General features: G+C 38.2%; 1 protein-coding gene across 9 annotated transcripts in view; it reads left to right on the top strand.

The window, feature by feature from the left end:
• Window positions 1-14,393, top strand: part of JADE3 (jade family PHD finger 3) — a 135,368-nt gene that overhangs the window by 106,431 nt on the left and 14,544 nt on the right. For all 9 annotated transcript variants that reach the window (XM_045187542.2, XM_024580071.3, XM_053917184.2 and 6 more), the window contains 3 exons: window positions 1,833-2,023; window positions 5,006-5,217; window positions 10,090-10,257. In XM_045187542.2, coding sequence (XP_045043477.1) covers window positions 1,833-2,023; window positions 5,006-5,217; window positions 10,090-10,257 — 571 coding nt within the window. The remainder of the gene's footprint in view (window positions 1-1,832; window positions 2,024-5,005; window positions 5,218-10,089; window positions 10,258-14,393) is intronic.

Raw genomic sequence — 14,393 nt, 5'->3', positions numbered from 1 at the left:
TGGCGTTGTTGTAAGAGGCTGCGTTTGGCTTCAGTGAATTGTTTTGAAGATTCTTTCAACGTCTTTGCCCATTTCATGATGGGTGGTTTACAAGTGCACCAGTCCACCACCAGCACTGAGTGTTCGGCAGTTTTTGACCAAAAATAGCATGACCCCCACCCCCGACCCTCACCCTCCATATTCATCCAATCTCTCCCCACGCAATTTTTTGTTTGTTTCCCTGGATGAAAATCATCCTAAAAGGGAAACGTTTTGCCAGTGTGGAAGAGATGAAACAAAAAAACATCAGAAGCACTAAAAGGCATCGAAATTGGTGAATTCAAAAACTGTTTTGAGCAGTGGGGAAAAAAGTCTCAATAGGTGTATTGCATCAAATGCAGAGTACTTTGAAGGTGACTGAAGTTTAAACATGTAAGAATAAATACATAATTTTTTATAAATACTGGTTTTGGGGGTCCTCCCTCATATTATTTATATGTATCATATGAATATATTTATGTTTATGAATACTTCTACTTATATAGCAGCTCTAGAGTAGTAATTTTCAACATTTTTCATCTCATGACACAGATAAACCAATTACTGATATTCTCCGGGCATACCAAAAAGGTGTATTTTTTTGCTGATCTGACAAAAAATGTTTTTATTCATTCATACCAGATGGCTATTGTTGTGTTGGCCATTGTCAGTTTTTTATTTGACAGTCTCAGAAAAAGAGGTTCGTGTCCCTGACTAGTCAGGTATTGCATGTTTTAAAAAATTTTGTGGCGCACAAATGTGCTGCAGCGCACCGACTGAAAATCACTGCTCTGGAATAAAGAAATTGGCTTTAGAAGCCTTCTAGAGAAACAATTTTCATTATTTGATGATGATTTATTTATTTGTTTGTTTGTTTGTTTATCTTTTTTAGATAGCCAACCCTGTTCTTTAAAATTGCCAGGGAATAATAATCCAGATTTCCTCTTGGTTATATTTTCTGATGCATAATGCAGTGCCTAAAACATCAGTTGTAGAATAGGTCATTTGTATGAGAAACTTCTATTTCTTCCCTTGCTTGATTTCCTTGCCTTGGGCTCTTAAGTGTCTAAAAGGGTAAGGGGAAATATGGGTTTGCTCTGGCCTACTGGAGAAGTTGATGGAAGAACAGGAATCTTTCTTCCCATCATGTAGCCCTGGCCCAGACTTACGATTGGTGCTATCATTCATGATTGGGAGATGCCTGAAGTTTGTGTAAGTCCGTGGACTCTTGGCTTTCACTCATCTACATAAATAGTGAAGACAATAAGAAATATAACAATGACATTATTTTTATTGAACTTACTGGAGTGACATTGGTTAATAAAATTATATATGTTTCAGGTGTACAGTTCTATAATGCATCATCTGGAGGGCATTATGCTAAGTGAAATAAGCCAGTCAGAGAAAGACAAATACCATATGATTTCACTCATATGTGGAATCTAATGAACAAAATAAACTAGCAAACAAAATATAAACAGACTCATAGATACAAAGAACAGACTGACAGCTGCCCAAGGGGAAGGGGTTGCAGAACTGGGTGAAAAAGGTAAAGGGATTAAGCACAAAACAAAACAAAAAAACCTCATCAACAGTCCATGTTCAGAGGACATAATAAAACTGAATTTGTAGAACCATTTGCTTTCGGGAAAGGGATCTGCCATATTTACTAGTTCGCAGAGCAGGAGGTTTCCACAGGGTAGAAAGAGCATTCAACTCCATTGTATGGCCTGAGTGTCATTGGGCCCATTCAGTCAATACCTGCAGTCTGTTATCTGTTGATTGTTATTAGTGTCTTTCTTTTGCTTTTCTAGGATTGTAGCTGAGAAGGTAAAGGACGTTCTATTTACCCGACCCCGGAAGTATATCCAGTCCTCTGTCCCAGAGACCACAGAGCCTGGCTATGTCAACATCAAGGAGCAGGCGGCATCTGTGTGCCGCTATGACCTAGACGACATGGACATCTTCTGGCTCCAGGAACTCAATGAAGACCTTGCAGAAATGGGTAAGTTGTTTTCTCACAAGTAAGTTGTTCCTTGACTAAACATATGATTTTTTTTTCTTTTAAGTCGTCAGGACCAACCATTTAACTTGCTTTCATCTTGTGGCTTCCTTTCTTTTCTGGCCTTTTGTTTATTTTTTTCTTTGATTTTATTTTAATAAGGCATATATTGAAATGCATAAATATATTGAAATAGAGCAGTAACATTTAAATTGGACTTTTTCTTCCCTTGTTCATGGTGAATAGCATAGATCAGGGATGGCATGTAGGTTTCACAAGGCTGTTTCCCAATTCTGAATGTGAGTGATTGTGGCTGATTGGATTTCTGGTTGAAAAGAATTCTGAAACTGGTTCCTCACTCAGCCCTGAAAAGCACTCTTGGCTTTCATCAGTGAACAGAGCCAAGTTGGTAGATGGTAGTGGCACCTCTACCATCTCCTTCTAATGGAGAGAAGTTCCAACTGTAGCATTAGACAGCACTACAACTGACAAGTTGGTATGACCAAGACACCTTATACAGAACTTACATTTTTGCTGCTCAGAATAAGAATGTCAGGCTAGGGCAAAAAATTCCAAAAGCAGTTGTTTAGCTACCTCCATTGAATTCCAGAGTTGTCATGCAATTCTCAAAAATAAAATAAAATGAAGCAAAAGCAAGCAAAAAACTTGGGAGTAAGCATAAAAATAATTTGTAAAGAGAATGTGTGCTATACAGTCCCATAAAATCCTAAGCTGAAAGGAAACCCACTTTATAATACTTCTACACAACTCTTTTTGACCTGTCTTCAGTCTGAGAAGTGTTTAGGTCCAAGTGGTCCTGTGGAAAGGTGGGTAGTTTTTAATTCTCCATATGAGATACAGTGAAGGATACATTTGTTTCATTTTTGTTTGAATCACATTTGTTCACTGTTGGTACAACAAGAATCAGTGCTGTACTTCTCTCCCCTCCCTCCTCTTTTTTTCTTTCTTTCTTTTAAGGTTGGTATCTGAATGCACTTGAACAAAAAATTAAAATTGTATTAAATCCAGCTTGGCATAATGGTAGTACTTATTCTGCCAGTAACCAATACTTACTCCTTGCTTCTTGAAACTTTTTTTTTATGTCTTCTCTTGCTCTGCCCTCTAAGAGGAAGGGGATGGTCCATTTAGGGTGGGAACCACAAAGATAGGAGAATAAAAGACTGGCAGAGAGGGAAAATCAGTGTGGGGGCATAATCAAGTAGATTGGTGGCTCGACATGTGTTTGTGAACCATATAACATCCATATACATTACAGTCATTACATTGCTGCCTTCGACGTGACATCAGCTTATAACTAGGCCCCTTTGGTATTTTGCAGCAAATTCCCTTTGGATGAATTTTTTTAAATGAACTTTTTTTTATTTAGAAATAGCTTCAGGTTTACAGAAAAGTTGCACATTTAATACAGTAACCATATACCCTTCACACAGTTTCAGTTTCCCCTAACATTAACCTCTCATTTTACCATGGTACATTTGTCAAAGCTAAGAAACCAACACAGATACATTTCTATTAACAAAATTCCAGGCTTTGTTGGGATTCCATCAGAGTTTTGTTTATTTTTGTTTTTTACTAATGGCCTTTTTCTGTTCCAGGATTCCATCCAGGATACCACACTGCATTTAGGCATGGATGAGTTTTAAAAGAGGATTGCCTTATCTCAAGCATTCCTTTAGGATGAATGTTACTGTAGTGAGGTTTCTAAGAGCTTAAAATAAACTTTTAAAAACAACATTAAATTAAGCACATTTTTTACTCAGATTAAGGAACTTTAAAAATTGAGCATTTGCTGCATACCAAGCACTATACTAAGCAATGTGTAAATAATACCTCATCTCAGCCTCACAAGAAATCAGTGAGTTTGGTATTATCCTATTTTACAGATAAGAAAACTAAGCCCTAAAGAGGATAAATAACCTGTCAAAGTTTACATGACCAATATGAGTTCAGGTTGGAATTTGAATTCAACTGCTTTTTTAATCAGACACTAATACTCCTTCACTCCAGAAAAAAATGTGTACTTTGTAGGTAGAAAAATGAAACATACTACATGGGTAGTTTTTTGTTTATAAATAGCTACAACACTAAAAAGGTAATTTATGTGGAATTTTATATTAATTGGGTAAATTTGTTTTGGATTATTTTGAGAATTGCTTCTGAATTTACAAACTGTTTGAAAAAATATACATATATATGATGTGATCATATATATGTGATCCTTCCAAGCAGAAAAATATTTAGTTTTTATCAGTATCCCCCATATTGAATCTTTATGTTGGGCTATTAAATATGGAAGACTAAGAAAAATTAAAAGTACAGAAAAAAAAGGAATCAAGAGGCAAAAAAGTAACTTCAGAATTTGCAGTCAGACCTATGTAAATGCTGATAGGTTTATTTCATGTTGGAGTTTGACACTGAAAAATACTATTGGATTTTTTTTAAAGTCAAGTTTGAAAAGCAAAATATTTTGTATGTATAATTACATGTACAGTACCTAGTATTTTCTTTTATGACTTAATACCTTTTTGTATGAAAATGTCCTTGTATAACCATTAGATGTGCTCATTGGGGCTAATTTGCTAAGCCCAAATTATTATTTGTATCCAAATAGTTATGTTATTCTAGTTATTTTATTATACTATAAGTTAAAGTGTTCAAAATTACAAAGCTCAGTGAAAGTCCTCCTTCAGTGGAAATAAGAAAAAACACAGAGAGATTTAGGAGGAGACTGGCTAGGATTTAGACAGAAAATTTAAAGGGTCAGTAATATATCTTACAAGAAATATGGTGAAATATATTTTTACTTCATGTGTGAAACACTAACATGTGATGCTAGGTAAATATTAGAATAGCTTTGGTAACTGATTCTTTGAAATCTCCTCACCCCTGCACCAGGCTCACAGTAAGTAATTTAGGAATGACAGCTGACTGACGGGTTAATTGATTGGTTGTTTTTCTGTGCAGGTTGTGAGCCACTTGATGAGACTCTTATGGAAAAGACGGTAGAAGTCCTGGAACGCCAATGCCATGAAAATATGAACCATGCTATTGAGACAGAGGAAGGGCTAGGCATAGAGTATGATGAAGATGTGATCTGTGATGTGTGCCGGTCTCCAGACAGTGAAGAAGGGAATGACATGGTATTCTGTGATAAGTGTAACATCTGTGTGCATCAGGTTAGTGAGAGTGGAGACCATCACCTCCCCACATTCAGCCTTGCTGAAGCTCAGTGATGATCTCCAGCACCCATATCAGGGTAGCAGCTTGCATTTAAGGAGGAAAATAAAGATGTTGCTTGGCTGTTCTTCAGTATTCCTTTAGAAACAATACTTAACGATTCCCAAGGTGACTTACAAAATTTACCCAAGGGCGCTAAACCCAGGTCTTTATTGTCACTTCATGCCCAGACAGTTGAAATTGCCTTTTTAGATACTTTTACAGTTCCCTGGGGAGTCTTCTTGCTGCCGGCATGGGAGTCTCTCCTCTGCTTCAAATCCGTACTACATCATCAGGTTACACCCATGGTCAGTAGCCTTGGTGAGTTTACACTTCCTATACCTGGAAATCCAGACTTCTTATCCTGGCACCCAGAGCCCTCCCCCATCTCCCAAATATGCCACTCCCAGGAAGCTAGGTCCACTCCACTTTTGAAGATCATAGAATCTTAGGGCTATGAAGTCTGTCCCACTCCTCAAATTTACAGGTAATACCAGAAAAAGGAAGTGACTTTACCCAAGCTCTTAGAGCCAATTATTTGTCATTCTTTCTACCACACTGCCTTTTTAATTGATACGATGATGATGATATCAACATTCTTTACAGTTTTTCCTTTTCTTCCCCCATAAGCCCTGGGCTACAGTGAAATAAGGTGACTCAAGGGAGCACCTTATTCCTGTCACTGTGCTGTCTCCATGTTTTGGCCACCTCCCCCCCCCCCAATTTAAAGTGCCTTCTCACACTTTCAGCTGTCGAAAAAATCTATGTATCTTCCAAGATCTAGTTCAAATCCGTTCTTGAACTCCCTTACCCTAAGTGATTTTTCACTCTTCTGAACTTGTGTGGTTCATTAATTTGTCTGCCAAATAGGTACACAGCACCACCCATGTACCAGGACTGTGCTGCATACCGAAGACGCAATGAGTGATGAAGAGGTAGACGTGGTCTTTGCCCCCAGGGAGATCAGAGTCTGGTGTAGGGACTACAAGGAAACTACCCATTTAGCATAGTATGCCAAGTGTTTTTGTACATAGAAGTCTGTGGTGCTGTGGAAGTGCATGGGAGGGATGGGTGTCAGGGAGCACTTCCTGGTGGTGGCATCCATGCTGAATCTTAATGGCCAAAAGGAGATTCCAGATAAAACAGCAGCACATGTTCAGGCAGAGAAGAGACATCTTCAGATGAGTTAGAGTGAGCAAAGCATGTTTGAGGCAGTTCTGAGCAATTCAGAACTGTGGAGTGTGGTGGGTGCAGCAGGAAAGGCCTGGGGAGTGAGGGTAGAAAGGGATACAAGGGACACATATGAAGGGCCTTCTCTCACAAACTAAACAACTTCAGTTCTGTCCTGTCAACCCTGAAGGATAGGATTTGTGTTTTAGATGATTCTGGTTACAAAATGGCTAAAATGATTACATAACAGGTGATAGAAAAAAGTCAGGGCTGAAGAGTTTATTTTAATTACCTGGATCACCTAACCTAACCTTCTGTATTACAAGGTACTCAAAATTATTCTGTGACCAATTGTGTCTTTTTCTTCATTTTACTTCTGTTTTGAAAGACTGAATTTCAAAATTTTATCTTCACTTTACCAGTTACTATGATTTATATTACACCCTAAGAGAGAAAATCTTTACCATAAAAGTATGAACTTAAGTATATTACCATACAGGTCCACAGTCCCTTCTCTATGATGCCAGAATTTTAAAGCTCTGAAAAGCTGCAATTTTTTTCTTAAGTTTGGCACCAAAATAGATTTGGTGGCAATAGTAGAAGTCACCCCATATGAGGATATTTATAGTCTTTATCTCATATTGTGTAGTCATATATTTTTAGAGAAATGTTACTGTATTTGGTTATATGGTACTGCCCCTGGTCCTGTTTGGGAGTTAGTTAATATACCATGTATGTACTATATTACTTTCCTAAGACCTGAACAATCCTGAATTTCCTGATTTTCTCACCCTAGGGTTTTCAGATAAATGATTGTGGATCTATAGTATGCTTGAAGGGAATAATACAAAAGTCATCTGTATATAGTTTCTGTGTTTGTCATTCACAATTGGGACAAAATATTAAGGAATTATTTTCAGGTTCTTTGACTAACAAAATGAAATGGGGCATAATAGTTCTCCTCAAGGGTATTTTATTGTTTTGAAAACATATCCAGTAGTGACTATAAATAATGCCCGTTCATCACATAGAAAAAGGTGACAGTAACACCTGACCAGGCCTTACAGAATGTAAGCTCATATGTATTAATGCTGGATGCTATGCCATGCGAAGTTTCATATAAAAAGGATTCTTCCAAAGTGAAGATACTCACTTGAGTTCAAAGAACTACTTAGGTTAGAGCGCCCTCTGTTGGCTGAAAAGTGACTTAAAATGATTTGGAAGATTTGGTTTACTCCTTAACAGAATCAAGAACATGTTGATATTTGTATATAGTAAACATAATTTTTCTTCTTTACTGCCATCATATTATGTCAATGTTTGTTCTTCTGTACCTGTAACATACTTATGGGCAGTACTTTGGAAGAGAAGTTTACATCAATAGACTTCAGATTTTAACAGTGAACTTAAAACTTTTTCATTAAAAAATATGAAAATTTAAATCATTCCAAGTCCTTTTATATGTTCCATTGTCTGATTCTTGCTCCAGGTGTTCAACACTCAAACTGATAACTAAGTCAATTTGACTGAAGGTATATGTTCATTGTTTTTATGCCTGTCGTGTATATAATGTTTGGCACTGAGTTTATGACCCTGAAATTATATGCAAAACATATGTTCACGCAAGCGTGCAGTTTTCTCAGGAGAGTCCACAGCCTTCATCATTTGTGGTCTAGAAAAAGTTGAGAACCACTGCTATTAAATAAAAGCTCCTGTGATTTTATGACCATGAGTAAGTCTATACAAGACTAAGTGATTTTCTACCCTAGGAAAAAAAGGGTATTCCTAGAACCAGCCACTGTTTTTTCTTCTGCTGGTCTGTAAGAGGCTCTGCTTAAGAAAGGAAGCTTTCTTTTATTTCCTAACAATCTTTCTGGACCTCAGAGGGGAGAAAAGCTTTGAAAGTTAAGAACCCTATAAAACAATGCCCTGCTGTGGTGAGAGGAGCCTGGTTGGAGTCCAACTTCAGTTCTTGAGCTAAATTAAGCTTTGCACAGAGAACATTCCAGATAAATTGATGATAAAGGACCTACCTCCAGTGACCTTAAAATATCATTGAGGATATGAAACATAACAGCTGAAGTAGAGAAGACTATGTGATGCAGACTCTGTACCTGGTGAGGAAAACTATGCCGAGTAGAGGGCAGGGATCAAGAAGTGGAGCAGACACAAGGAGTTATGGTGACCCTGAAAAGTGAAGTTAAGAGCAGTAGGCTTTAGATCAAGGGCTGACAAATGTTTTTTTTGAAGGGCCAGATAGTAAATACTTTAGACTTTGAGGGCCACATGCAGTTCCTGTTACATATTTTTTAACATTTCTTTTAAAATATGAAAACTGTTCTCAGCTTGGTGGCTTACAAAACAGGCCTCGAGTAGTTTGCCATCTCTGGTTTAAATGGGGCTGGTGGTAAGAGCAGAAGGAATTTCTAGAGGGATTGTTGCTGTGCAATGGTATGAAAGCATTATTTTTATAAGAATATGGCAGACAAATAGAGGAAGCATTTGAGGTGTAAAGAGGGAGGAAGAGAACTTAGAAATAAATCAATCTAGGCATGATGTGATGAGGACTTGGAGGGAGTGATTGTGATGGGGTTGGAGAGGAAGGTCAGAATCCAGAGGTCACTCTATAGGGAGGCCGAGCAAGACCCAGGGACAGTAGATGAAGGAAAGTGGATAATATGAGTCTAGGAATTTGGATCCAGAAGCTAGGAAGCATGGTGGCAATACGGATAAGAGAGTTTGGAAAAGGGCCCAGTTTGGGGCGAGGGGTGACATGATGGTAACTGTTGTAACTTGAATCTGAGCTGTGGGTGAACCTTCTGGGTCAGGCACAGCTTTTGAAGCTGCCATGGTGAATCAGTCAGTGGTGGAGGGTGTGCCAGACAACATGGGAAGCCAGGTGGCCCTCAGGTTTGGTCTCTTAATTGTGAGAGTAGAGCAGTTAGTGGGGAATGATGGGCGGAAGTAGTGAAAGGGAAACCTAGAATTTCCAAACTAATCTCCCTCCTCGCCCCCATAATTCATCTATTTATTAGTCCAACTTCATTCCATAAAGGATTTAAAGCAGCTTCCAGAACTCATTACAGAGTATTGTGATTAGTCTAATATTATATTCAATCCAGGATTCATTTTCTTCAACCCAAGCAAGTAATTGCTACAATTTGCTGAGTGTTTATGCACTAGGCAGTGTTATGTTCTTTAAACATCAGCTCATTTGCTCCTCAGAAGTTTCATTCTATTTATTTTTTAATACATTTTTCTTGATCACAGAATTGCTTAACATGTAGTTGTTCAATAAGTACATGAATAAGTAATTATAATAGTCATTGACAAAACTTTAGAAAATGGAGGCAAAAAAAACCATGAAATTCCCAAACTCAGATAACAGTTGGGCTAGCTTTTGCATTTATTTCCTTCTAGTCTTATTCTTTTGTCCTTAAAGTCAGTTCTCATTGACAAGACATGCTGATCTTAGGACAGATGCTAGAAGTTGTTTTCTTTTTCCTGAGAGTTTAAAAATTACTAAATCCTGGAAATGAGCTTATTTGGCCTTATTTGCCTCTTTTTCCTAAAAATGGAGGGCACTTCTGACTATATCAGAGAGCACACATAGACCCTGGTGAGACGGTGCTAACCATTCTCCCCTCTCCTGCTGTCTCCAGGCCTGCTACGGCATCCTCAAGGTCCCAGAAGGCAGTTGGCTGTGTCGCTCCTGCGTTGTGGGCATTCGTCCGCAGTGTGTGTTATGCCCAAAGAAAGGTGGAGCCATGAAGTCCACCAAGGCAGGGACTAAATGGGCTCACGTCAGCTGTGCCCTGTGGATTCCAGAGGTAAGAACTCATCTAGGCCTGTGAGGTCATTTGCTCCAGAGTGCATCTGTTTTCCACAAATTCAGACTGACTCAGGCTTCATGGAGATGTTTCATGCCTGCCCATGCTTCTGAGGTGATAATGCTTCCACTTGAGCTACCTCATATCCTTTTTGGATGCAGGTGAGCATGTAAGCCCATGATGATTAATTTATAGGTGGTACTACCAGTGGTATTGGATAAATATGTATAAGAAGAGAGGCACAAAAGACAAGGGTATGAACAGCAGATGTTTTAAGGTAAAACTTACCTTAAAATACCAAATCTTAAGTGTAGGGTTTCATGAATTTTTACACGTGTGCATCTGTAACCATAACCCAGACAAAGATGTGGGACACCCCAAAAGGATCCATCATACCCACTTTCCAGGCCCTCTCTGGGTCCCTATTACCCAAAAATGATTTCTATTACTATATTAGTTTTGTCTGTTTTCAAGCTTCATATAAATAGAATCATACAGTATGCTCTTTTTGACTATCTGGCTAACACTCTGTGTTGTAGTATGTATCAACATTCATTCCTTTCTATTACTGAGTACTATTCCATTGTATGGTTATACCATGATTTTTTTATCCATTCTCCTTTGATGGACATTTGAGTTGTTTCCAGTTTTAAGCTATCACAAATAAAGTGAGCAAGAGCTCTTCTCACAATTGTGATGAGTACCATTTGATTTTTGAAGGTTTTTTTCAGAGCTTGGACTCAACATCTATTTAAGATCTTTATTCAAACTCCATGCCTCATTATTTAATCTGGTTTTTCAGTTTCTGATATTTCCTGATGGATTATTGCACACGAAGTCTATTAAAAGGGGCTTCTAGACATAACTTCTCCTTATTTCTTATGGCTGCTCTTTTTTTAACCTGTTTGAACATCCCGCTCACATCCTCTTTCTCCAGCCCTTATCCAAGCCAACAAATTTGTCAGGCAGTTTAACTGTAGGACAAAATAGACTGCAGAATTCAGTTCATGGGGGAGCTAATGATACTATATCAATGATTCATTCTCCTTTAAAACTTGCCTGGCTTTATTCTTTTTTAAGTATACTTTATTGATTATGCTATTACAATTGTCCCACTTTTTCCCTCCCCTTTATCCCCCTCCACCTGGAAGCCCTATTCCCTCCAGCATTCCCACCCTTAGTTCATGCCCATGGGTCATGCATATAAGTTCTTTGGCTTCTCCATTTCTTGTTCTGAACCTTCCCCTTTCTATTTTCTACCTACCATTTATGCTTCTTATTCCCTGTACCTTTTCCCCCATTCTACCCCTCCCCCTCCCTGCTGATAACCCTCCATGTGATCTCCATTTCTGTGATTCTGTTCCTGTTCTAGTTGTTTGCTTAGTTTGTTTTTTGTTTTTTTAGATTCAGTTGCTGATAATTGTGTTTGTTGTCATTTTAATGTTCATAGTTTTGATCTTTTTCTTTTTTTAATGAAAAATTATGTCTTTATTGTGATCCCATGGTCCAAATAACAGATTTTGCTAATCATAATTATCTACAATTATTATATGTTTTCCCATTCAATTAAACTTTTCTTACAGAAATAGAAAGTTTTATTCCATTAAAATAGTCATCTTCTTTCTCTTAGGTAAGTCCCTTTAACATTTCATGTAATAAGGGCTTAGTGATGATGAACTCCTTCAACTTACCCTTATCTGGGAAGCACTTTATCTGCCCTTCCATTCTAAATGATAGCTTTGCTGGATAGAGTAATCTAGGTTGTAGGTCCTTGCCTTTCATGACTTGGAATACTTCTTTCCAGCCCCTTCTTACCTGCAAGGTTTCTTTTGAGAAATCAACTGATAGTCTTATGGAAACTCCCTTGTAGGTAACTGTCTCCTTTTCTCTTGCTGCTTTTAGATTCTCTCCTTATCTTTAACCTTTGGCAATTTAATTATGATGTGTCTTGGTGTGTTCCTTTTTGGGTCCAACTTGTTTGGATTGTCTCAGCTTCGTGGACTTATATGTCTATTTCCTTCACCAGATTGGGGAAGTTTTCTTTCATAAATTTTTTTCAAATAAGTCTTCAATTTCTCACTCTTCTCCTTCCAGTACCCCTATGATTTGGATGTTAGAATGTTTAAAGTTGTCCCAGAGGTTCGTAAGCCTTCCCTCATTTTTTTGAGTTGTGTTTTGGTTGAATGTTTATTTCTTCCTTTTGTTCCAAATCGTTGATTTGAGTCCCAGCTTCCTTCCCTTCATTCTTGGTTCCCTGTATGTTTTTCTTTATTTCACTTTGTGTAGCCTTCATTTCTTCCTTTATTTTGTGGCCATACTCCATCATTTCTGTGAGCATCCTGATTACCAGTGTTTTGAACTCTGCACCTGGCAGATTGGCTATCTCCTCGTCACTTAGTTCTTTTTCTAGAAATTTGATCTGTTCTTCCATTTGGGCCATGTTTCTTTGTCTCAGTGCACCTGTTACATTGTAAGGGGCAGAGCCTTAGGTATTTGCGAGGGTGGGGCAACCCACTTTACTGCATTGTGGCTCTGTATGGGGAAGAGCTCAGAGAGGGAATAGTGCCACTTGCTCAGTTCTTGCTCCGCTTTCAGTCACTTCCCCCACTTCCCATAAGCAATTGTGCCCTTCTAGGTGCTTCCTTGGTGCTGATTCCCAGGTAGGCGGGCTTGTGTATGTTCTAGGACCCTGCGGGTCCCTCCAATGGACTCTCCCATGAGACTGACAGTTTCTCCTGCTGCTGCAACCCCTACAGGATTTTACAGAAGGTTTTGAAGCTTTATTTTGCCCTTGCTGGAAGGAACCCTGGGTTATGCCATCTGTCTTGCTCCCAAGTTGTTCCTCCCAGCTTATCTGCACACAAATGTGGGACCACCTGGTCCCCCAGCCACTGCCTCACTGCAGATCCTCTCCGCCCCTCCTACCAGTCTGGATGAATGTTTCTTCTTTAACTCCTTGCTTGTCAGACTTCTATACAGTTCGATTTTCTGGCTGTTCTGGTTGTTTTTTGTTTTAAATTGTTTGTTATCCTTCTTTTGGTTGTGCTAGGAAGTGGGGTGTATCTACCTATGCCTACATCTGGGCCAGAAGTCCACCTGAATTTATTCTTGTTAATATAGGTCTAGGGGGAGTTACCCAACAATTGAGCTCACAGAGTTAAACAGAAAGTTGTAGATACATACTGTAGTATTCTTACAGAATAGAAGTTATTTTCAAAAATATTTGAGTAGTGTTTTTTTTTTTTTTCCTTACTAAGAATATCCAATTTATAGACATGGGAAATGAACTCTCAGGTTTCTGGCCGAGAGTGACTATTTTCCAGCAGCAAATTCCCCAGCTAGTAGAGCAGGCACTCTTGGTATATCAAAGTCTGGAACATGGCTCAGGAAGAGTTCTTTAAAAGTAAAAGAAGCCTTCTCACCTGTTGACATTCTCTTTGCTTTCTAGTACCTGGTTTCCAGTACCTTTTGGGCTATCCAGGACCTCTTTGATCTTTCTACTGTTAGTTTCTTGATGTGGGCAGAACTTGTGTTGATTTAACCATCCTTATTCAGTAGTCTTTCACTTTTTAAAGTTGTGTCTCTCTTAGATACTATGTACATATTTGAACTTTTGAAAAAAGAGGAGGAAAGAGAAAACACTTTTTACCAGAGTTTTATACTTCACCTCTTATTTTCAAGTGGAAAAAAATTTTCATCTTTTTAAAAACATCCTTTTCCTTTCAGCACTCTCCCAAAGACCAATTCCACTTTGAAGCTACTTTGACTGAGAGAGTAAAGTAAGCTGATGATAGATATGTGTTTTTAAAGACTTTGTTATCCTTATCCTTTCTATTTATACGCTGCAATCTCTTCATTATACAAATTGCTGCTATTCTGCAACAATACCATGCTTCTTTGTAAGCCAAACCTAAAGGCCTGTCGCTGCCTTTGTTTTTCATTCTTAGTTAATTAAATGAAAAAAGAAAACAAGGCATATGGCAGTATCTCTAACATGATAGGTGCTAGATTTTGTGAATTTTAATTCCCTTCCTTAGTAGCTTTCTTTGTTTCCTAAGCAAAGTATAGATGTCTTTGACTTATTAAGGTAATAATGCTTAGTCTTAACCCCTACCCTTTCATCCTGTATATGAATC

This window comes from Desmodus rotundus, chromosome X (genome assembly GCF_022682495.2).
Source record: "Desmodus rotundus isolate HL8 chromosome X, HLdesRot8A.1, whole genome shotgun sequence".
Lineage (NCBI taxonomy): Eukaryota > Metazoa > Chordata > Mammalia > Chiroptera > Phyllostomidae > Desmodus > Desmodus rotundus.
This window is presented reverse-complemented; position numbering and strand designations above follow the sequence as displayed.